Source organism: Xiphophorus couchianus, chromosome 7 (genome assembly GCF_001444195.1).
Source record: "Xiphophorus couchianus chromosome 7, X_couchianus-1.0, whole genome shotgun sequence".
Classification (NCBI taxonomy): domain Eukaryota; kingdom Metazoa; phylum Chordata; class Actinopteri; order Cyprinodontiformes; family Poeciliidae; genus Xiphophorus; species Xiphophorus couchianus.
The window spans coordinates 20398861-20422168 of record NC_040234.1 but is presented as its reverse complement, the minus strand read 5'-3'; the positions used below and the strand labels follow the sequence as shown (position 1 = coordinate 20422168).

General features: G+C 38.1%; 1 protein-coding gene across 2 annotated transcripts; it reads left to right on the top strand.

The window, feature by feature from the left end:
- The first annotated feature begins 113 nt into the window (after positions 1–113).
- Positions 114–22098, top strand: kansl1l (KAT8 regulatory NSL complex subunit 1-like). 2 transcript variants are annotated; one of them, XM_028023494.1, is made up of 16 exons: positions 114–376; positions 2403–3504; positions 8546–8687; positions 9406–9558; positions 10516–10613; positions 13547–13721; positions 14047–14170; positions 14884–15015; positions 17013–17159; positions 17613–17713; positions 18776–18894; positions 19088–19145; positions 19226–19338; positions 19461–19581; positions 20456–20698; positions 20955–22098. In XM_028023494.1, exons 2-15 carry the CDS (start codon positions 2453–2455, stop codon positions 20672–20674), a joined length of 2754 nt encoding a protein of 917 aa, XP_027879295.1. In that variant the 5' UTR covers positions 114–376; positions 2403–2452; the 3' UTR covers positions 20675–20698; positions 20955–22098. The 2 variants fall into 2 exon arrangements, with proteins under 2 accessions (XP_027879295.1, XP_027879294.1); XM_028023493.1 differs by having other exon boundaries at positions 8543–8687.
- Positions 22099–23308: the final 1210 nt, after the last annotated feature.

Below are 23308 nucleotides of genomic sequence, written 5' to 3'. Positions count from 1 at the left end.
CAGTGTACTTTAATAGTACTCAAGAGAGAGAAAAAAAGGGAGTAGTGACAGCTCCGAGCTTTCGAACAGACCGTGAAGGCAGCAGAGGTCTGGCTCAGCCCCTCGTTGATCAGATCCCAGAATCTCGCTCCTGTCTGCAGTTGGCCAGAGGAGATCTAGGGAGCGGATGCTAGCAGGAGGGAGCAGGATGGGACAAACCTCCTCAAGGGAAAAACGTATCGTTTTCATAGTTCATATTTAATAACAGTGCGAGTCAGAACCTCGATTTTCATCAATATACGCCACCCAGACTGCTGTGTTTTGATTCACAAACGCTCGAAAATCTTCAGCTCAAGATCTCTAACCCTGAAACATACGATGTCCGACGAGCGGTCAGGTGAGTAGCTGGACACTTGAAACAGATTTTAAGGATTGTTCGTATTTTTCGTAATGCATGGCTCCATCTAACCGCCGGGACAGCTGCGTGTTTATTTATTGGTAAAACTACAGTGAAGCTCAGTTTTTGACGTGTTCAGAAGTTGAAGTGCACCACTCTAACGTTTAGTTTTCATAAGTTAGACAGTCAGTTTAGCCGTTTGGGTTAAAGTTTAAGTAGCTTGAAGGAAAAGTTAGATTTATTGACGAGTCCGTTATGAATAGTAAAACAGTCACCCGCTGAATGAAACAGGGCAGAAAAGGCTGGTAGGTAATTCAGGTTTTCTTAGGGTGTCTTGAAATAACTGTTCTTTAACCGTTAACCACCGTTGACGAATTTTATTGCAGTTTATTTACGTTGTATTTGGTTACCATTGGATCTTTGGCAGGGGCGTGCAGAGACTTAAAGGGGCAGATGCTTAAAGTTAATAAAAAAAAGGGGGCGTGGGAGGATCAATGAGAACAGCGTTTTAAAAGACACAACACATACAAACACACATAACACAGGAAATATATTTATTATTGTAATTCAGTTCCAGATTAAACTTACACATTGATGTTTGCTATATTTCAAGTGTTTATTTCTGTTCATTTTGATGATTATGGCTCACACATAATAAAAAAAAAAATCTGTTTTTCAGAATGTTAGAACATTACATCAGACCATTAATACAAAAATTTTATGACCGATCTGCAACTGTGGCTCTTTATATCTTCCACAATAGCTCTCATACTTTTGGCTTAAAATGATAAAGAAACAGGTTTACTGACGTATTTTTAAATACAGATATAATAAAAATGACAGTTTTAGCAGGTTTTTTAATGTTTTGTTTCATGGAATAATTGCATTAGATTTCCACAAATGTATGACATTAAAAGTCCCATTAGTATTTTTAGAACAGTTTTGTCTTGTCATTAGGTTGGAAACTATGCAATTTTGTTTTCACAAATATCAATATGCCATATAATAATATACGTATATTCATCCTCTATTTACAAAAAGATTGGTGTTATGTATTTCAAAGCCTAATACTAGGCTTTAAAATGTACCGGCTAAATAGTGATAGATTACAAGTTGTGGCTCAAATAAGGCTTTATTAAACTGCAATGAGGGCAAAAATTAGTCTTTGAAATTCGAAGGTTGCAGACCCCTGGTCTACACAGCAATGTGGAAGGCTGCTGACTTGACAGCCGACCAGCAGACGGTCATCACAAGTTCACTGTAAAGGAAACTGGTAATTTACTGAGTGCTGTAGCCAGGGAGATTCATGGAATGTTGAGTAGGAGGAAAAAGTGTAGAAGAAAAAGGTGCAAAAGCAGCAAGGATAGCCACAAGAATTAGAGGATTGTAAGTCAAAAGCCTTTTCAACAGTTTCACAAGTTGTGGACAGTGGCTGGAGCCAGAGCTTCAAGAACCGCCACACACAGACGTAGGGAGGACATGTTCTGCAGCTGCCACATTCCTTGCGTGAAGCAACAGATGTAAAAAAAACGCTTTATTCCCTGCTTGCGTATATGAAAGGGTTCACCCATCTCTAATGTTGTTGGGCGTCACTGTCCTCATGCTTTCAATGCGTCTATTAAGTTGTCATGGTTGCTAGACAATGTACTGGCTATCTAGCCACTAGCAGTCCTATTGGTGTAAAAAGAGGCCCCACTCTAGTCCACAGAGAAGCTCAATTTTAGAGTACCGTAAATATGAATATAAGCAAACATGTGGTCTTTTTCCTACACATACACTTAAATGATGTATCTTTATTTTAACTTTTTAAAATAAAAAAGTTAAAATATAATCTTACACTTAAATCAGGACATTCAAAATCAAAATAGATATATTATTTTAAAAAATGACAAAAATAAAACTTTTTTTTTTTTAGTTTTTGCTACTTGCGTCCCTTCATGTGTTTGCTCAATGGTACAGTCTTACTGTCTTTGAAATATAAATGTGTTTATCATTTGAGATTAACAAGCGCACTGCTCTGTGTCAGACCCTTCAGGGCGCGCCCTGTGAAGCCTCCCGCCTGGCTCTGGAAGGGGAATGGCCCCGGCCCTGACCAAGATCCTGAAAAATGACCACGGCATCCACCTCTCCTCTCCTCCCGCCTCTGTCACCGTGGACTCGGATGCGAGCGCCATCCTGTGCACTGTAGAGCTCGAGCCTCACCTGAGACCTGCAGATGACGGCGACCTGCAGAAAATCAGCTTGAATCTTTGCTCACTAGGCTACCTGGATCCCGTAGACCCCCCCGCAAACCCTGATCCTTTCACGTGCGGCCCTACGTGTCGTGGTCAGGGTGAGATGGTGGCCCGGCCTGTTCCGGGTTTACTCGTTAGCTTGCCCTGCTTCAGTAAATGCCAGAGGGAATCTCGTCAAGTGGCCACAGTCTTCCCAGGTGCAACAGACATGTTTTTAATCCCTCTTCCAGAGCACAATAGCCAGGAGGCCTTGCTCCTGCACGGACAAAGTGTTCAGCCTGAATGCAGGCCAGATGGTGGTGATGTGCTCCACTCCTCTCTCATTTTTCCCAGTGTTTGTCCCTCCTATTCCCATGGCGAGCAAAGCTCTCAGAACCTCACTTCCATGTACACGACCCAGCCCAAGATGATGTATGAGGAATTAGAGAAGCTCTGTCCTCCTTCTACTGCGGCTCTAAGGCAGTTCGGGACTGGCTTTGTGAACCCTGAGCGGCTGGAGTCAAGACATCTGCTAGAGAACGCAGCGAAGGAGCAGCTCTCCCGCCACGTGGAGCTTCAAGGTCGAGCCTGCAGGCTGCAAAGGAGACTTCAAGCCCTGTTGGGCGAGCACGCTTTGAAGCACTGCAGCCAGCAGCTGGAGGGCCTGAAGAAGCATTTCCAATTCGAGGATGTTCCTCTTGACAGCCTGGACTCTGCTGCGCCGCCACAAAGCTGCAGCAATCCCTGTTTTCCCTGGGAAGAGTCGATCGCAGCCTCGGCTTTTTTTGCCGAGGTGGCGGATTTCTGCGAGTCCAACCAGATGGTTCTCAGAGGCCTGCAGGAAGCCCTGGACTCGGAGGCCACAGGCAGCAGCAGCTCTGACGATGAGTCAGAGGAAGACATGCTTTCACCTTTGTGAGTATCATCAAGTTGGTAATCTGTCAGTTTGTTATTTATATTACCATATTGTCTGGATTGGTTTTGAGTGACTCAAACAACCAAGTGGACAAATTTGAATTCACTGGGAAGGATCAAAAATATACATACAGCATGAATGTTGTACAAACCTCGCTAATATTTGGTTCAGTGTTCCTTAGTAAATCAGAGAGAAACTTTTTGCAGTCATTGACAAGGTCTTGGTTTCCTGGCACTGCCTCAGCTTTTAAGCATGTTCCTCTTATTTTTAATAGAGTCAAAGTGACGGCCATTCCAGAAGCCTGAAGCCTGGCCTGCTTTATCTGGGCTAAAGCTAATTTTGATGTGTGTTTGTGTTCAAGTTTCAACCATCTAGCTGAGAGGTCTGTCTCTGGGGCTGCATGTGGATCTTTAACTTCTAGTAAACTAAACAGTGCTATGACGTAAATCACAGTAAAACTGACTACTTGTTCCGGTTTTTTGTGTTTCTACATGCAATATCACAGTAAAAGGAATCATTTTTTGTGGTTAGGCTTCAACCTTCTTTTCATTTTTTTACCTTTTATGAATAGAAAACTTTCTATTCAAAAATGTACTGTTATATATGTTTAATGCTCATTTTTAATTCACAAAGATGGTCTGCTTCTAATCCTTCCAACTTGAACGAAGATAAAACTGTTTTACCACTGGCGTATGACAACTTCTGATCTGCAATGTGTCAAAAAGCATGGACTTTAAGGGGAGGACTTTCCAGAGAAAGGATGCAACCCTTTAATGTAAGCTCTAGTGTGTGTTTGTGTATAAAGGGCCACTGTGAGTATCTTGCTTGTGCAGCTGGTCCGTGCAGCTAAATAAACCAGCTTGGTCTCCTAGACGCTGGAAATCCTTTGAAGCATAAAATTAGATCATTTCAGTGTCAGATGTGAAGTTAACTACTCATGCTGAAGAACATTCGGAGTGCAGAGGATTTGGCTGCAGGAATGGAGCTCATGTTTTCAGTTCAGACCTGTGGAAAGTTTACATAGGTGTTGTCTCGCTTTATTTGAAGGGATGGAAGGCAGCCAGTAAGAAAAAAAAAAAAAACGTTAAGTGGGGTTTGATTGGAGAATTTCTGAAACGAACAGCTAACACAAATTTTGATGTTGTAGTATTAGTTTTGGGAATTTGTGAATATGCAGCCCCAGTGCTGTTTGCATGCTTAACTTGGCCTTCAGAGTCATTCACGCTCTGGCTGTCATAAATACATGTTTTGTGCTCTCTGCTGTGGTGTGTGTTCTGACGGGTTTTTTTTCGGTTTTTTTCTCAGCTAAGCGCTCACACATAGTTTCTTCCCATGCGGCAGTCATAACAGATCCATCTGACGAGCCAGCTCCCTCTCTACCCACAGGCTAGGAAATAAATACGGGCTTGCCAGCGAGCCAGCAGCGTTCCACCCAGACTTTGCCATCATGTCTCAGCTCTTCACTGTTTGTAGTTGACAATGTGTCTCAGAGTTTGCTTTGAATGCCAGAGGTGCTGTCATTATTTAGTCCCTGCATCCTGTACATCCTGACAGACAGGTTGATTTAAAAACTTTGCTGAGCAGAATTATGCTTTTCAGGTGGTCCAGATTTGCTTTTTTTCTGATCGAACACATCAGAGTTCGATTACGTGCTTTTGCACCTCCCCAAACAAACCAGACTTTCTAGACAAACAAACTAGAGTTTGATTAAAGTGGACTAAACAGGGCTGATATGACTGAACCTTTAGATTGGCAATGTTGAAACTCAAGACGTCACTCGTGCAGTTCATGAATCAAGAACTTTGTAGATTTCTTTCTTGATGTTAACATAGTCCAGTTTTGTTTATCACAGTTACAAATGCTTTTCTTAATGCTTTTCATTGCTATTTTCTGTTTTTATTATGTAAAGCACCTTGAACTCCCTGCCTGCTGAAATGTGCTATACAAATAAACTTGATTGATTGATTATTACTCTGTCCTGAAATATAGGGGGGTAGCAATACAATAATCTCACAATACAATATGATATTCTGACCATGATACGATATATATCACGGTATTTGTTGAGTGATACGATTTGGTGCACTTTTATGATTTTTTGAAAGATTTTAGAAGGACAGAGTGCTTTTAGTGACATTTTGTGTTCCATAGAGATTTAATTAACTGGAAACTGATTAAAAGCACCAACTACACAATACCTGACTCAGATTGGACAGAGTCTAACAGTATGCAGCTGGACAAAATGAATCAAAGATGCAGTGAGAAAATTAGTTTCTGTAATTTAATTTATGTGGATTTCACATAAAACTCAAACTTTCAACAGTGATCCACTCTCTCTGAGTGGGGAGATTATCAGCCTCTGTAAACTCTCAAAAAGTAAATGATTGCACTTCTGTTTTTCTTTTGGACATACTGTGGCTGCATTTTGGAGTAAAAAAAGTCTTTTGGACTCTAGGAAAAGGCTTTTCTACCTTGGGTCCCAGAGTTAGCCGTGGCTGTAAGCTGTTTACTACTAGCTGCTGGGGGATTCGCTCTGCCTCACCCCCAGCAACTTGTTCTTTCATTTTAGCACAAGTTGAAAGTGAGACTGAGGCAGGCGGAGCCTTGCTGCAATGCCGTCACAAACCAGACATGTTAAAAAGACGGTATAAGCCTATGGACCCCTATGGTTTAACGTATTGATACTCGCGGATGAAAAATCGATACCTTCCGAAGTGGGAAAAATCTATAAATATCGTAGAATCGATATAATTATACAGCCCTACTGAAGTATGGGCAGATTTAGGAAAATAGATGTTTTCTTTGACCCATGAAAATCAGTTCCCATCTGCCATATTTGAATGCCATGTGTTCTTTTCTTTCCCCTTGTAGAGAGTGGCTCAGTGAAATGGGCCTCTGTTTTGTACCTTGTCATATTTTTACCCCAGGGAAAAAGAAAGTCATGGATTGAGACCATGATCTAAACAAAAGAGATTTAAATTATATTAGGCATGCACTGATGAGGGTTTTGTGGCTTTTCTCCAATCTCCAGTTTTTGGAAAACTTTGATTTACTGATACCAACTTTAGCTGATTTCTGCTTCTCTTTTGGAACTTTAATAGTAGAAGACATATGAACAGTTTTAAAAAAAAGATGTTTTGTTGGCATTGTGCACAAGCGGGCAACAATTATTTCAATCAGGAGCAGGAGTGACATCACTTCCTCCTCTGTGCTAAAACAAAAGCAGGGTTTTATGTGTTTGACATTTTGACCTGTCATTAGCATCTGATATTGGTGTTTGCACAGCCATCATTACTAAAACATGGCGAACACAATGTGTGTATTCCCTGAAGAATGTAGATCCTTATGTAAACTCTGGAATTTCCACAAGACAGTCCTGAGGGCCACAGCTGCTGCTCTGCCAAATGCTTTAACAGGACACTTTGATTAAACTGGAAAATTGTGTGGGACCTTTGTAAATATGATCATTCTTGCTTGCTCATACTGTAAAGGAATTAGCAAACGTGAGAAATCACACAAAAAAAGTTGTTTTTGCAAGAGGAAACCAATATATTCATATTTGTGTGTTGGGTTGTGGATTTGTGTTTCTTGTCCAGATTCAAAGTGTCAACCAGTTCCTTTTTCCCACAGTTTTTCCTGGTATGGTGCAGTTCCCTGTGATTTAGCTCTAAACCTCCACAAGGATTTTATAGCTATGTCCTTCTCTAAGTGGTTTGCTTGTTTCTTGCGAGGAGATGGATCATTACAGTCCGTTCAAAAAAACAATGTGGAAATACTTAACTCTCTGCATTCACAGTGTGGGAACAGCTGAAGCACTGATGGGATGCAGCTTTAAAAGTGTAATTGGGTTTTACATTTGTAGCTGGAGCTTGTTTACTCAGTTTGTTAGTTACAGCGACTTACAGAACTGTTCATACTCCTTGAACTCATGTTTTGACATGTTTCAACCATAAACTTCACCTTATTTTTGTTGGTTTCTTTTGATCGACCTACACAAAGTGGTGTGTAAAAATGGAGAAAAAAAATCCCTCACATTTTATCTAGCTTTACACATCTGGAAACAGAAAGTATTACATTCTTTTCTTAACAAGAGAATCTTTGGAAAAAGTGTGAAAAAAATTAAAGAGTTTTCAATAATGTTTTAATGGATTATATATTCTTTGTGGTTAGAAGATTCTTTGACAATCTTTAAATTTGATTGCACCATTTCCTTTGCATGAGTCAAGACAGTCAAATGAGATAATGCCTCTTGTTTCAGCTTGATGCGTCACTTTAGCTGCAAGAACCCCAAGCGTTCTCACTCTGACTTGTATTCACAGAATGTCAGCTAATATTTTACTTGGATTCATTAACTTTGTGATAAGTACACAGTTTGGGGAGCATTCTCGGAAAGAGGAGCAAAGAAGTCATTCCTCCTTTGTTCACTCCTCTTCTCCTCCAGCCAGCGATTGGCAAAAATTCCTGGAATTTCCTCATTATACTGGTGGAAAGCGAAAAAGGGCAAGCCAAGACTGGGCATTGTCTGTGTTTGGGAAGGGGAAATTACCCGCTTAACAAAAAGACTTCACTGAAGCACACTGACAGGGTGGCTTTGACTGATATTTTCTTTTCTGTATGACTTAATCTTGTCTTTAGGTATTTATTTAAATTGAATTTAACTGGGGGAAAAAAACACCTTATTATATCATAGGGTACAGAGAAGTGTACAGTCTGTAGCTTTATGCTGGGAAACCTAACCTTTCCCTCTGGATCAGAGTGTTTGAAGTGGGGGAGTCCCTGCAAGCCAAGGTCCAAGAGCACTGCCATGGCAACTGCTGTGGTACTGAACTCAGCCTCACGAGTACACACAAACACACACACTTGCTCCTATTGTAACCTTTTCACACAGCCAGTTTTATTACACACACTTTGCTCATTCAGAGTGCGGCCTTTAAAATAATCGCTTCCTGTCAGGTTGCCTGCTTGTTTTCACAAAGGTGAAGCTGACACATTGGGAAATGAGATTAAAACAACCATCTATCTCTCACCTTGTGCCAGCAGGAGCAGCAGCAGCGAGATGCAGTGGCTGGAAGAACGAGCGGAGCTGAGCAGCAGATGGATCTGGCTGCAGCTCCGTATGTCCGAACTGGATGGGAGAATAGAACAACTGGTGGAGCTACACAAGCACATACGCTCCACCAAGGTATGATGGAAATTATACCTTGAATTATACCAGAGAAATTATAGAGATGCACAGAGAAATCAGCTGGTGAACAGAAAAGGGTAGTAGTCAGCTTGATCAACCCCAACCAGCGATAAACTCAAAAGTCTGACCTTTTTCCAAAAACCTAAACCAAAACTCTTTGGGTGTGAATGTAGCTCCTAATGGAAAAACACTGACAGGTAGCCATGTTTAGTACCAGTGAAGTGTTTAAAACTGAAACTTAAAGATTGAAAAACAATCATTCTACAAGAAAGCGAAAGCGTGAGACTTTCAGCAGCTAATAGGAACGTCAACATGTTGCAGCAAAATTATTCTTTTTTATTCTTTTCATTTTGGTTTTTTAAAATGTAAATTTAGCTTTATAGCAACTGCTTTCACGCAATGTGACGTCTCTCCCTTTTGTTATGTAGATAATTAGTGTCCCTAGAGGCAGGCGTTAAAACAACACCATTTTATAACCTGCTCTTATATCCTCTAATATTATTATTGGAGAAAATTCTGAATTAAATCACACTCAGCAGGTCGAGTCTTTTCTAAAACCTAAAAACAGAAATTGACCACACAATTCTGATCTGTCCTGCCTGAGCATGCATGCCATGGAATTGTAGAAAAAAGGTTATTTAAATCAGTAAATAAAACATAGAATACCATATAAGCTCTGTCTTTTTGCATCCATGCTCTTCTGTGTGTGCTTTAGGGCAGGGTGGTTCTTGCACAATCCCAGCCGCTGACCGACAGGCAGATTCAGCAAACCTTGATGAGAGAAATGGCCGGCCTCTCCTGCACAGCCTCAGATGCCGATGCGGAACCCTGCAGTCCCACGCGCCTTCTGTACAACATCGAGAGACAGGTACGATGGCTGAACTCTTTGTTGAGTGTAACGTTGCGTTTCGGTATCAGCCTGTGAGGACTTGACTCATCACAGTGCTCGCTGTTCGACTCATGTGCTGTTACGGTAAATTAGTAGCTGCAGGTGGAGGGAATAAATTGCATCTGCTTGATGATGTCAGGTGGTTCTAATTATCCCAGGAGGGAGAAAGAGCGTGTTAATTGTTATAGCGGTTGAGGTAGATGTAGAACTGCATATTAATATAACACAGTATGCAGTATTCCCAGTCTTAATGGAATTAGAAGTTAAATGTAATTTTGATGTTGAATGTTCACTAAAGTGGACGCTCACAGAGGAGCATAATTTCTGGGTGATTCCTTAGTATTTTCTGTTTTATATTTGCTTTAGAATTATACATTCAGGCGGTAACTTTTATAAATAAGATATATTTTTAACATATTTGTTAAATATTTCTCTATGTCCTGACAGACAAAGATACGAGAAAGATAAAATGTGAATAAACGAAGATTCTCTGCCTCTTCTTTGTGGCCTTATTGCCATTTGCAGAAATGCACCACTTGGTCAGAAACAACCAATCAGAGCCAGGAAGCGGGTCTTACCATTGTCAATCACCCCAATGTACATGCTGCTCTCATCCTCCCCCTTGCTCTCTGCTATGCTGCACCTCCTTCCCTACAGAGTTACCTGCTGTGAACGCACAGACTAGTTGAGCTATTTTTTTTTCACAGATTATCTCTCTCAGGTTACATTGTCATGACATAATAAACGTTTTAAATAAAAAAAACACTTTTATAAAAGCTTCCTACTGCAGCTTTGACAGTCTTATGGCAGCATAGGCTTTAATGTCAGCAGTTTCTGTTGATATGAAATATGATACAGGTTTGCAAGCAGTTGAATAAAGCCTCGGTTTCATTTTGTTTCTGGGTTGACTTGATTTCTGTGTTTTCTTCTCTGCAGAGTGCCCAGCTCAGCCAGATTGTAAACAGTCTGATGCTTCCCCTGAATTTTTCACCTCTCTCTAAACAACCTTCAAACGAAAGGGGAACCTTCACAAGGTGTGTAGAATTCCTGTTCCCATTCCGGCTGCTCCTCAGTTGCAGTTAATGGATACCCTATTCTTCAGATAACCTTGTGAACACTTTGAGAAAATTGTCTGTTTTGACAGCTGCATATGCCTCCTGCTTCAGCCTCATGCTATGGGTGGAGGTTAGAGTTTGGGTGGAGTTTGTTACCACATTTCTGGGGCATATTTTTGGTTACATTTGAGACGATATCTTAGGTTATAATGGTTGCTCTGTTGCATTCTAACATGATATGTTAATCAACCAACAAAGGTAAAACTGGCTTCATTTGAGAGACATTATTCACATTTAAACATTTTTTTTGGTTTTGTTTTTAAACCCCCAGATCCTCCCATACCACCCAGATTATTCTTGAGTCTATTGGAGCTCTGATTTTACAGAGGAGGCCTTACAGCCAAAAAGTGTTGCACACATTTTGAAAATGAATGTTTAAAATATATCAATGGATGTATTATTTTTTTTATTTTGCAAATGACTTCAAGGTCAGACATGTGGATGAAGCTTGATGCAGAAATTCTCAGCCTTTCTGCTTCTTAGTATCGCCTTCTTTGGTTATAGTTTGGGGACAAATAGGAAGAAAAAAATACAAGACAGAAGTTATGTGTTTGCTGGCAACATTTAGAGCCGTGGAAGTTATGTCACACAGTAATATAATGTCTCAGGAGAAAAGTTCAGAGCGCAACATGAAAACAACAAACAGCTACAGTAGAAACTGGAAAGAATACAGAATGTTGCCTTTTTTGCTTTTCATGTTAGAACTTCCTATCTATCTGACATGGAGAATAAAGGACTTTAAAAGTTGGAAAACAACGAGACGAAGTATTGTTCTATACTTGCAAATCTGTTTACCATCTAGAAAATAAAAGAAATGCTACAGTAAGCTTCAGATGCTAATTACACTAAAAGCACTAATTGCAAATTCTTATTTCTCTATTCTTTTTACACACATAATGTAACGTCACTTCAGCTCATGAATAATTTTTGTTTTGCAGCAGAAAGGTTCATTAATTTAAATTATGTGATGTAATGTAATAGCAGGTTTGACTTCTTTGCTGCCCTTTTACAACACAGTGTTGACAGCAGAATTTTTTTTTCAAGCTTGAGGTCTGTTGTGTCCCAAATGTCCCCTTCTTTGTCTCTGCTCTTGTGCTGACAACAATTAAAATACAGCCATAAAAAGGTTTACATTCAAGATCACAGCAACACTAACTGTTTCAGTAAAGGGATTCTAGATGAATAAAAATATCTCTGTATGGGCAATTATTCAATATAGTTATGAGTATTAGAACCCAACCTAATTGGAGCATGTTTATTAAAACATAGTTCACTTTACTCATCAGGACATAAATTTAAAAGGACTTTAGGTAAATATCACCATGAATGGTGAAACATAATGTATTGCAACTTAACATTCCCATCTATTTAGAGCAAAACTGAAATTCAGAAGCATGTGGTTGATAAACTTCTTCTGGACAATTTTTGTTTTTTTACGTTTTAGGATTTCTCTGACTTTTGTATGAACTTCCAGGCCCGCATCCTTCCTTGAACCAAGACCAGCTGTACGGTTTTCCACTTGTGAATGATCTTTCTCGCTGTGTAGGACTGTAGGCCAGGCTGTTTGGAAATGGCATTATAAACTAGCCAAACCAAGAGCTGCAAAATATGATCTCCCTGCTTAATGCATTATTAAACACCTATTGTTTCAGATTGTTAAACTGTGAAAGCTTTTGCTTTTCTAAAAATATTGACCTGTTAATGATTCATTGCCAAAGATCAAACTCCACTAATTAACTGCCTGTTGACTGGATTGCCAAAATAAAAAATAAAAAAGTATAACGTTAGGATAAAATGTTGGAAGAATCAAATACGAGTTTTGATAATTAAAACCTTAGAAGGGGAGAAGTGTCTTCTTTGTTTTTACTTTGTATTCACAAACAGCTACTCAAAAGCCAACATTGCACAGCTGTTCAATCAGCATTAATAATGACAGAGGCAACTCCAGCACATACACAGATCCAACATGCCTGACATAAAGCTGTGGCAAGCAGTAGTGGAAACAGAAGGTAAGGCACCATGTGGCTGCACAGTCAGGATTTCAAGTCTTAATCTAATGTTGCAGATCAGTTTTAATCACTGAGTCTTAAATCTATTGTGATTTGCTGACGCCTGCGTTCTTGCGGTAGTGCTATAATCCCTAGCTCAGTAGTTTTTCTGACTTGGCTGAGAGAAATATTTTAAATGTCAGTTCTGTGCTGCTTTTCTGTTGTTTAATGGGCCATAACTTTGGGTAAGAAAAGCAGTGAAAAGCATTTTTCTTTTACTCCAGCCCGACATGAATAATCTCTTCTGGCTCTTTTTACTTCTCATTCTCAGTAAAGATAAAAAGCATGTGTTATTTGAATGCTCAGAATTATTATTTTTTTAGTTCATAATGATGATCCATAATAAATATGCAACAGTGGCAATATTTTTGAATTGTTAGGGATAATGTTGCACATCAAAGATTTCAATCAGTGAGTTTTAGGTGTACAGTATTTTTCCAGTACTTATTTAAAGACTTACTTTAAATTCTTTTAGGAAAATAGGCAAAATGTTTACTTTTTCGTGTTCTAATATTTATGGTCTGGGTTATACTGTACCTTTTTATACTCAAAGTAACCAAACAGCTTTGTCTAGTCTGACTGCAGGGTTGCCTTTTTTACACCTCATTGTGAGTGAAAATAAAAGCCTTGTGTTGATGTTTATTAATTGGAAAGTAACAAGAGTACATATATAAGTATCAGTTACTCATGTTATTACCAGTGACACACATCTGTTCTGACAGCAGCTTGAAAAAAACAGCTTGTTTTAGTGCATGAGTCATAACCGTGGCATCTTCATGATCTCATCTGATCTCATTCCCGCAGTACTCCTGGAGGAGATGATGTTTTTCTAACTGGGACCGCAAAGGGAAGGAGGCTGAAAGGCAGAAGGCTCTTCAGAGTCGATGCATCGTGTGTGTGCGCCCGCACCCGGCCCATGGTGTCTTGCCACAAACGCAGATTGTTCTCTGTCACCTCTTGCTACACCACCAGTTCACCGGTACGCTCAATGCAGGCTCCTCCTTTACTTGGTCTTTCCTGCTGTAGACATACCGTACGCATATGCATATTGATTTGTTCATCCTTTAATATGACAAAGACATCCTCCTAGTATCTGTCTTCATGTTAATAAAATAATTTAAGAGAGTTGCAGGTTGTATATTAGGATTATATTGCTGCAAATGCACTTTTTTGATTGTTGAAGTTGAAATATCTAATCTAAATGTGAAAGCTAATTACTTATGTGAAAAACTGTACTCTATTTACTTGCTAACAAAATGAGGTAAAATCTATTTTTCCCTCCTTTTGTTTTATTTTTGTTCCAGAAATCAAGAAAGCCCGTATCTACTCACTTCCCCACATGTAACTCTTGTGATTCTGTTTGTTTGTGCTCGAAACCTGACTGCAGCTGCAGGTCAAGACTTCACCCTTTGGTGCCTCTTTCCTCTGGTAAAACTTCCAATTAAGATTTTTTTTCCATATGGAAATAATTCAGAATTGTATTCATTTTACCATTCACCCATTTTATAAGGTTATCTTTAAGGTGTAAATTGTCATTTCTGTGATGTATATACCACTTTTGATTTGCCCAATTTTACATCAGTTTGCTCGACCATCTTGGTAGCAAAGTTAAGTGTTCTATGCGTAGTATGTAAAGAGTTTTTATAGATCTGGTATTATATATTGGTTGAATAACTCAATTATTTGAAAATATGTAGCCAATACAAGCATTCTGCATTCTTACATGACAGAAATTAGGTTAAGCAATATAACTATTGAACCATAGAGCTGATATTGGTGGAATGTTTCATTGTACAGTAGCTGAGATCACATGATCTTTGTCACAGTGTCAGATTCATCTGAAGGTAATACAAAGGTGTTGTTTAACTAAACCTGCATGTCTTACACACTGAAAAGTAATACAAACATTGCAACAGTATGATTTAGTTCCTGTTCAATTTTTGACCTGCTTGATATCTCATACAATGTAGCACATTTTGATCATGGTGTGCCTCGTCTTTTTAAAGTTGTAGCCTCTCCCTGTTCAAAACATAGATACATTTTTTTCTTGGTCTATTGAGAATTGAGTGATCAAATATCTTTGGTTCCTGTGACTGTATTATTTTCACCAAGTTCTTAAAGATTGTATTCTCTCCTCTCAGGCATTACTACAAGCCATCATTTTCAGAAATTCAAAGCCAGAGAAGAATGGGTTCAGAGACCTTTAATTATCAATTCTAGACTGTCCAATCCACCAAACTATGGGAGAGCCAGCTCCACACCAAGGCACAAGAGTAAGATCCTTCTGAAGGAACTCTGTTCACATCTCAGTCTGTTCCCTATTTTCCTTTAGTGGTACCTAATTTCCAAGAAATTTGTAGTGAGAAGATAAATTACAGTGAGAAAGGCCTCAGAGTGTCTGAAAGTTCCCAACAAAGCCCAAAATGGTTTTCAGTTGGGGGGCGGGCAATACAATAATGTCGCCAATGAACCATATTGGCTACAACTGGGTGTTAGTGCATGTTTACCCACAGTGAGATGAAAGATTTTTTACACTGGCGACTTTGCAACAAGAGGAACAGCAAAGAAGCCACTTTTTTTTTAATTAGAAATGGTTAAAGAACTGACTGAATTCCAGTACAGTCCGATTGTGGGTTACTATAGATTTTGCCAAAAACACTGCCTCAGATGAACTGGGCCACAAGATTGCTCAGAGAACATAACAATAAAATGTTGGAAGTGTTTTTAGAAAATTTTCCAGATTTTAACTCCTTTAGGAGATTGTGGTCAAATTCTCAAAAGTTCAGTGGAGAAGCAGAAACTGACGCCCAACAGTAACAAGACAAGAATGGATTAGCATCAGTCAGGAATCAAATAAGAAGTTGAGACAGAGCATGCCAGAAGTTTAAAGAAAAACAATGAGCAGTGTGAATCTTCTTACTGTGCTAAAAATAACTTTAGAAACTGAAGAAATGTGTTTGTTGTTAAAGTTGAGGTTCTTAATTCCCGTGCATATGCCATAGTACTGTCATACCTGGTTATGTAAACTATAAGTAAAATGTAGTTTGAAAAAAATATAATCCAAGGACTAAACTGTATCTAAATAATGAATATGACATAACAGTAATAACTTGATATTTCGTCTTTCACCTTTCTCAGCTCCACTTTTGTTTTTATTCACGTCAGATGTCCCACTGGACCTGCATGAAATTGTGTGACATATCACCAGTGTTAAAATATGTTTATGTGCTTCTGTAGTTTCTATAAGTTAGGATGTTATTTCTGCTTTTACTTCCTAAGATCAGCATAGGATTTTAGTTTTGTGTGGTTGTTTTTAGTGTATAGTAGAGCAAAAATGGAGATAAAAGAGTGCAAGTAGTAAGCACAAAGGAACCTGATTGAATATACACTAGATAAAAACGTCACATGCACAACTCACTGATGATTTCATGTTGGTTTTAATGATCCTATTCTCTTTAGTCAATAGCAGCGGAAGACAGTCTGTCAATGGTAAATTACCCAAAATTACAGCCCGTTAAATATACAGTTATCATTGTCGCTAAAATTGAATAGGATCATTTGAAACTTCCAATCAATTCCTACAGTTCATTATGGACTAATGCTTTAGAAAATCCTGACTAAATACATATAGATGCATAGAGAAGAGTGAAATTATCAAAGATAGAATCTAACTTCATTGCAATTTGCATATAGAGTTGTACTAGAACCATCTTAATGAAAATCTCAGTAAAATTTGTTCTTTTAAGAAAAGTTTCACTCTAAGAGTAGGAGATTGATACAAGGCAATTTAGAATGGACCATGTAGTTTGCATATCATCCATTAATCATCCATCCTGGTTTCTAAAACCGTAAAGCCAAAGAAATATTTTAAGAAGCCCTAACAAAGATTATTAAACTGTTAAGAAAACATTCACATTCTCAAGCCGTTATCACTTTATTAGCTCAAACATTTATCTCATTATCACAAGATAACTTTTATTTTCCAGAGATAGTTTTCTAATTATCTCAGATAACAACTCAAAAGTATTCATGGCTCTCTTGTTCCCGCCGAGTGTAAAAGGGTTCTAAAATTCTCTCTCAGTTGAAAAAAATATAAGTCCTTATGCAATTGCTATAGTGGGGTAAATGTAAGTAACATATGAAAATCTAGTGTTGTGATCAGAAAAAAATAATCTAAATACTAATTGGGTTCTGATCTAAAAATGTATTGGAAGAGCAGCATGAAAACCACATTACACGTCTAATTCATGCCATGTGTTCACACTTCTAGGTAGGAAATGCAAGCAACATGTGCGGCGTCAGAAAAGGGGAGTTTTGACTCTGTCACCAATCAGGTCGCCAGGATCTGCTTGGAGTCAGCGCAGACGATCCAATAAGAGAAAAAGAAAGAGAGGACGGCGCTGCAGACTAACTAAAGGTGGGTTTCAGTATGGGTCAAATGCTTACTCGGTAACTGGATGAACTGAAAAAGTTCTCACAGTAAGATGAAGTGTGGTATTGCTGTATTTAAACCACAAATTACCACAACGTAATTTAAGGCTTTGCAGGTTTAAAAGTAAAACAATAATTACTTCCACTGAAACAAAAACTATTTAAAATAATATACTGATTTCTCAGGTTTTATACCTGTGATCTTGAAAGTAACAAATACAATTTAGTGAAAGATGTAACAGTTTCCGGTCACTTTTAAGTTAGAAAAGGAGGCTTTTTTGTTTAAAAGAAATAGTGAGATGAAATTAGCTCATGGCTACATATTGTTGATCATTTAGCATCTACTTAGTTATATTTTTTTTATCACATTTTGAAGTTGTGAGTTGTCAGCTTTGTCCTTTATATATTCTCACTTTCAGAGTGTGTGTTATATGTTTAGATGATCAGGATGTCCTGTACCAGCTGTGTGATCTTGGAGACAGTTCAAATGACATGCTGGAGGAGAACTATGGGCAGTTCACGCTCAGCCGGGGCTCACGGGTAACAAACTCAATATCACTCAATTGTGTGTCAATCTGTAAATGAGTAAGTGACTAATTTCTTAACTATTGGCTACCAACAAGTGTTAATAAAGCAAAATTCATACTTGCATACTTTAAGTTTCTTCTTGAATGCAACAAACCTTTTTTTTTTTTTAGTTAAACCGACCAAACTACTAAACTTCGGTCAGTTGGAATGGAGCTGAAGTTAATGATTTCCCCCCTAATGTTTTTCTTTGTGTATTTGTTACTTATTATGGGCCATAGTGGTACATGCCTTTAAATTAACCTAAGTTATTTTATGCAAGCACAAAATAAAAATGTTGAGAATAAACTCACAGATATGCATACATAGTGTGAACACAATAAAACACAGTCAATGAATAGTCTTCATTGTGGACCTCGGATCACTTTTAATTTAGATCCCCATACTCTGTAATAACGGATGGATGCTGATCCAGTTTGTATTGGGTAGGTGCTGAAAGATTCCAGATGTCCTTTTTTTTCAATGCCATACTTCATGTCTGAAAGGAAAGCAAGTGCAAAACCAAATGTTTTAAGAAAATTTCAACTTAAGTGAAAGACGAGAAGAAGCACAAAGTCAGTAACTTCGTTATCAGTACCAAAGCAATTGTTCTTTATTTAATGCTCCACTTCTTCATTTCAGGAAGAGTCCAAATACTCAGGAAGGACCTGGTTTTTATTATGCAGCAAGTCAATTATAGAGATTTTTTCATTTTGCTGCTTAAATGCCATGTTATTTGTGGTTGCGGCATAATTATGTTTCTAATTCTACTGCTGCTGATTCCAGACACAGTCCCTATAGCTGGTGATTCATATCTACAGGACATGGTGGATACAGTTCATTTAATGGGACTTTCCAATGAATAATTGCCCTGTTATCGAAAACATGAGGGTTTGAACATGAAATAAATGTAAATGTCATGCAGAACATTATCTTCACACACAAAAGATCTAACAAATAGAAATGCTAACCCTATTTGTAAATATTAGCTGTAGTGTTAACTCTGCTTATGCAATAACATATTTTGTTTCTTTTTAGGGCTTTCTTCGCAAACACCACAGAGGCCGAGTGTACAACATTGATGACATTGTCATTCCCGTCATCCCTCCTCTTTCTAAAGTGGAAAAACTGCAGTACAAAGATATCCTGACGCCGAGGTAAACAACCCGAGTGCTGTCAAAGGAGTTTAAAACAAGTTCAGTTTAAATGTAGTGTTCATTTTACTGATCGTATTGACTTGAATTGTTTGAAGAGACACATGTAAGTTTCTTTTTCCCCGTTCAGAAAATGTAGAAATAAGACGATCATATAAATTATAACAATAATGAACAGTCTCTACTTTTCATTTAGGTGGCGGGTGGTCGACATCCAGGGTTTGACTCCTAAAATGGGAGAAGAGAATCAGAAGGTAAAGTTCAATCTTCCTGGCATAAACATATTAATGTTATTCTTGATTTCACCTTCCAGTGCATTCTGTGTCATATACAGATTGAGGATCTCTGTGATGAAGTCTTTGCTCGGAGGCACCAGGCTTTGGAGCAGAAAGAGAAGCGCCGCTGGACATCCTGGGAAAAGAGGAAATGCTGGAGACGTTCGACAACGTGACTGCACACAAACAGACTTGCTTATAAATCTTTATATAAAAACAATCTGCGTGAAAGCCGAGCGTAGAAAAATGTTCTTCTTGTGGATGGCTTACGCTTTTCTTCTCTCTCCTCTTCAGATCTGGCAGTAGGCTATCGAGCAGCGGGGGCGGGATGTGCACATCAGGAGACGAGAGCTCAGTGGAGTGGAGTTGTGCTCAGCTGGATTCTGATGAGCAGCCGCGGGTGGAGGAGTGGCTGGTATGATCTCAAGCTTCTGGTCCCGAATCTTCAACGAAAATGGAGATTATAACAGTATTCCACTGAGAAAGGACAAATCTCAAATTGTATATTCTTCTTTTTTAAGTGGTTGAGACAAGTTCTTGTTTCCTTTCTGTTACTAATGTGTGTTTTCTTTGTTCTTACAGTTAAATTATGTCCTTTATTCATTCCAGTATTCATCAGTGAGCAGAGCAAAGCTGTCCCACTGTCGGACGAACAAATTACTGATATTTTAAATAAGACAGCCATCAGTTTGTTTTTAAACTCCTAATCTTCTTTTTAATGCTCAACATTACTTGAAATGTGTTTTCTATAATATCCATATCAATGATAAGATGTTATTTACCCTTTGGCACATGACAAGAATATAAATCAGCAGTAATGAGTTTAATATCCTGAGCCTTTTCCAGACAGGCTTAGGCGAGCTGCGAAGCCTCAATGGCTTCTTGAGAGTCTCCACAGATACTTGTCTCCACTTGTTTCCCCTGATCCTGCTTTGATTGTAGGACTCTCTTCTTCTTTGCTGTGATTGGAGAGGAAACAAGCTGCTACTTATCCAGGCTTTTCTAATCAGCTTTCTCATCACCACAGTTCTGCCTCATGCACTTCAGCACCCAAACAAACCACAATTAACGCTGAAACCCCGAGCTTCACCGAAACCAAACAGACCTCGAAGAATTAATTAAGTGAAGGGACTGGTCCGGAAAAAGCATTTAGCGGATTTATTTTATAGCTGAACGAAATGAAAATGTTTCACACCCGGGTTTATTACATTTAATAAATCGTCCGAAAAAGATTTGTGGTTGTCAGCAAACAGACAAAAACCACATTATTTGCTCTGTATTTCCTGCAGCCTCAGGCACCTTGGGAGTCCCGAGTCTTTCCTCTGGATGAGCATGAGGAAGCGACTCTGCTATCTGATGAAGTGAAAATCCCATCTGGGTGGACAGAATCCAGCTGCCTTTCCCTCTCTTCAAAGCCTTCCAACTCCCAACTGTCCCCAACTCAGTCAGCCTGCACTACACTGCCCTCTTATGGACAGAACAAGAGTTGTGCATCCAGCGGTAGCTGAGTTATTGTGATGACATCTTTGTAGGTAAGTAAGGTGATATTTTATATTATTACACATTTGTTCTTAAATATAAAACTTAAAGTTTGATTATTTACAGATATTTATGCCATAGGGTATTTTACTTTGCAGCTATATTGTAACTGGCACTAGATAATGTCATTTAAGTCTATAAAAAGAAAAGTAATTTTATATAACAGCTGAAACATAGAATTAATTATGGAAAAACAACACACACGGTTTTTAACCAGTCCACTTTTTAAGTATTTCCTTTGTTTTCCAGCTCTCCTTACATCAGGGACCACAAGCCAAAACAAGACCACAGGAAACCTTTTCAGGGATTCCGGACACAGTCAATGCTAATTCTTCATTCAATGTATTGATCTGAATACTTTGATGCGAATGTCATTTTGTATTGTGAGATGTGCTACAGCAGCTTTAATTGACATCTGCGGCTATTGCTGTAGTTTTGGGTTTTAATGTAAATGTGGGAGCTGTCTGTATTGTGAAGTAGAGCAGCCGTTTACAGTTGTCACATGCTATTTATTCTCAAAGATGTCTCTTAAAAATGTACAGATTTAAAGACCCAAGTAGATACATTTATTTATATAATCTGATTGTTTTTACATGTTTTTTTTTTTATTTTCATATGTGCTATAATTCTTGCAAAGGTTTTTTTTTTAATGAAAACAGTAAATATTGATATTAGTAAACATTGTGGGTTTAATGTTTTATTACATAATTCATGTGCTTGTTTCTTTTCTGGTTCTCAGAGGTTGCTCATACATTTATAAGCACAACAGATGCATTTTGTTTAAATGTCAGAGCAATAATAAAAGAATCTCATTATTGTTAATGATGACCTGGAACAATATGGAATTTGACTTGAGCACTTCTTAGGTCTTAATATGGAAAAAGAAGATGGAGTATGGAAAAATATGCATACTTATTTCCTGGCGATGGTCTACTTGTGAAAGTTGCTTCAATCAGCGTACTTTTATGTTGTTGTTTTTTATGAAGAAGATGCACATTGATCATCCATCTGTTCATTAATTAATCCATCAGCTAATTCTGACTTGGTGAACAGTCTGTTCTTCCACCAACCCATCATCATCTCAGTAATCTGAAAATATGTGACTGAACAAATGCAGTATGTACATAAAAATCTGCAAACATTCTGCAATGAGTAGATCCAAATATCCCTTTTTCTTTGTGCTATACCTGAAAAAGGTAGTTTGTAGAAAACATTTATTGCATCAGCTAAGGTACAAGGCAAAAAAAAATATTTTCTAATAAATTTAAATTGGGGGAAAGAATCCACAATTATAGAATATGGCGCTCCCTTCTGTACATTTCAAGCTGTTTGTTTTTATTAGATCTCCACTGTAATTACACATTACAGTAAATATCAACTGTTTTCAAAGGTCTGATCTGTTTTTTCTTGTTTTTATATGAAGTATGCTACCAACATTTAAAATATGTTTTAATTTATTGCATAAAAGCTAATAGTTGCATCAAATAGTGTGAGCTCATATAGTGTTAATATATAGCTAACATGTATCAAAGTCACTGCTCTCTGGGCCATAGTTGGAGTCAAGCAGCTTGTGCTTCAGTCTTGAATGCATAATGCCCCCTTATAATTGATAAGTGCAGATGGCTGAGGTCACCCCTCTAATTTAAATGAATTTATTTATCCAACTTCATACCAAGGACTTGGTACATGACCTTAGGAGTCATAAATTCAGTTTCATCTAACTATTTTTTGAGTAATGCAGACATGGCTGATTCCTGGTTTGTGCATGTGAATCTGGTCAAATGTCAAGGACAACTATTTATTTTCATTGATGATATCCCATTTGAAGTGTATAGTGATCTGAGATTGTGTTTTAAATACACTTATCGAGTCCGCACATTTTACAGTTTAATTGATCCTTCAGTCTCCCTATGAAGGACTCTTAGTTTCATTTAGTTCTAGTGCTAACTTGTGTTAGGAGTTAAGATTGACAGACCAGGTCATGTGATGAAAGGTTAAAAAGATTTTACATTTTAAGTTCATCTTATCTCTAGCTGCATCTGAAAAATAAATTACCCTATTAGTCTCAAATAAAAAGCAAAGAGGACCACTACTGGCCACAAGAGGGGTCTATTGCTTCTCAAATCGGAGGCAAAACAAAATGAATCTAATAACATGCACTTTAACCTTAGTGGATATATTTAGCTTATTTGACCTAACTAAAAACACGCAAGTAACTGTGTTAATGCAGAAAGGCTTTAACATTTAATAATAATAGTGTTAAAAATAGGCTCAGTCAGCTTTTACCAAGTTTATGTATTTTTACAGTTACACATTAGAGGGCGCCCTTCTATCAAAGTTTGTAAAAATAGCTTACCTTTTGCCATGGACTTGCATCAGATAGTCAAGAGATATTTTTGTTGCGCCTCTAAGTCACCATATTTATAGTAAAAACAGTGCGGCAGAATAGTTTTGGATGAGCATATGTCAAAATGATAATATTAAAAAGCAATAAAGAAAGAACTGTCAATAAAACGTCTGCTTTCATTATTTTTAACGGTGCATTAAAAGCATTACTTTAATGTTTTAAAATTATATAGGGCTCAATTAAGGTATATTTTAAA

Bases quoted from the DNA above. Each gene is read 5' to 3' on its own strand.
- kansl1l (XM_028023493.1), top strand. From the start codon at position 2,453: ATGGCCCCGGCCCTGACCAAGATCCTGAAAAATGACCACGGCATCCAC. The intron at 14,171-14,883 runs GTAAAACTTCCA...CTCTCCTCTCAG, and splicing joins TTTGGTGCCTCTTTCCTCTG to GCATTACTACAAGCCATCAT. The intron at 17,160-17,612 runs GTGGGTTTCAGT...TTATATGTTTAG, and splicing joins GCGCTGCAGACTAACTAAAG to ATGATCAGGATGTCCTGTAC.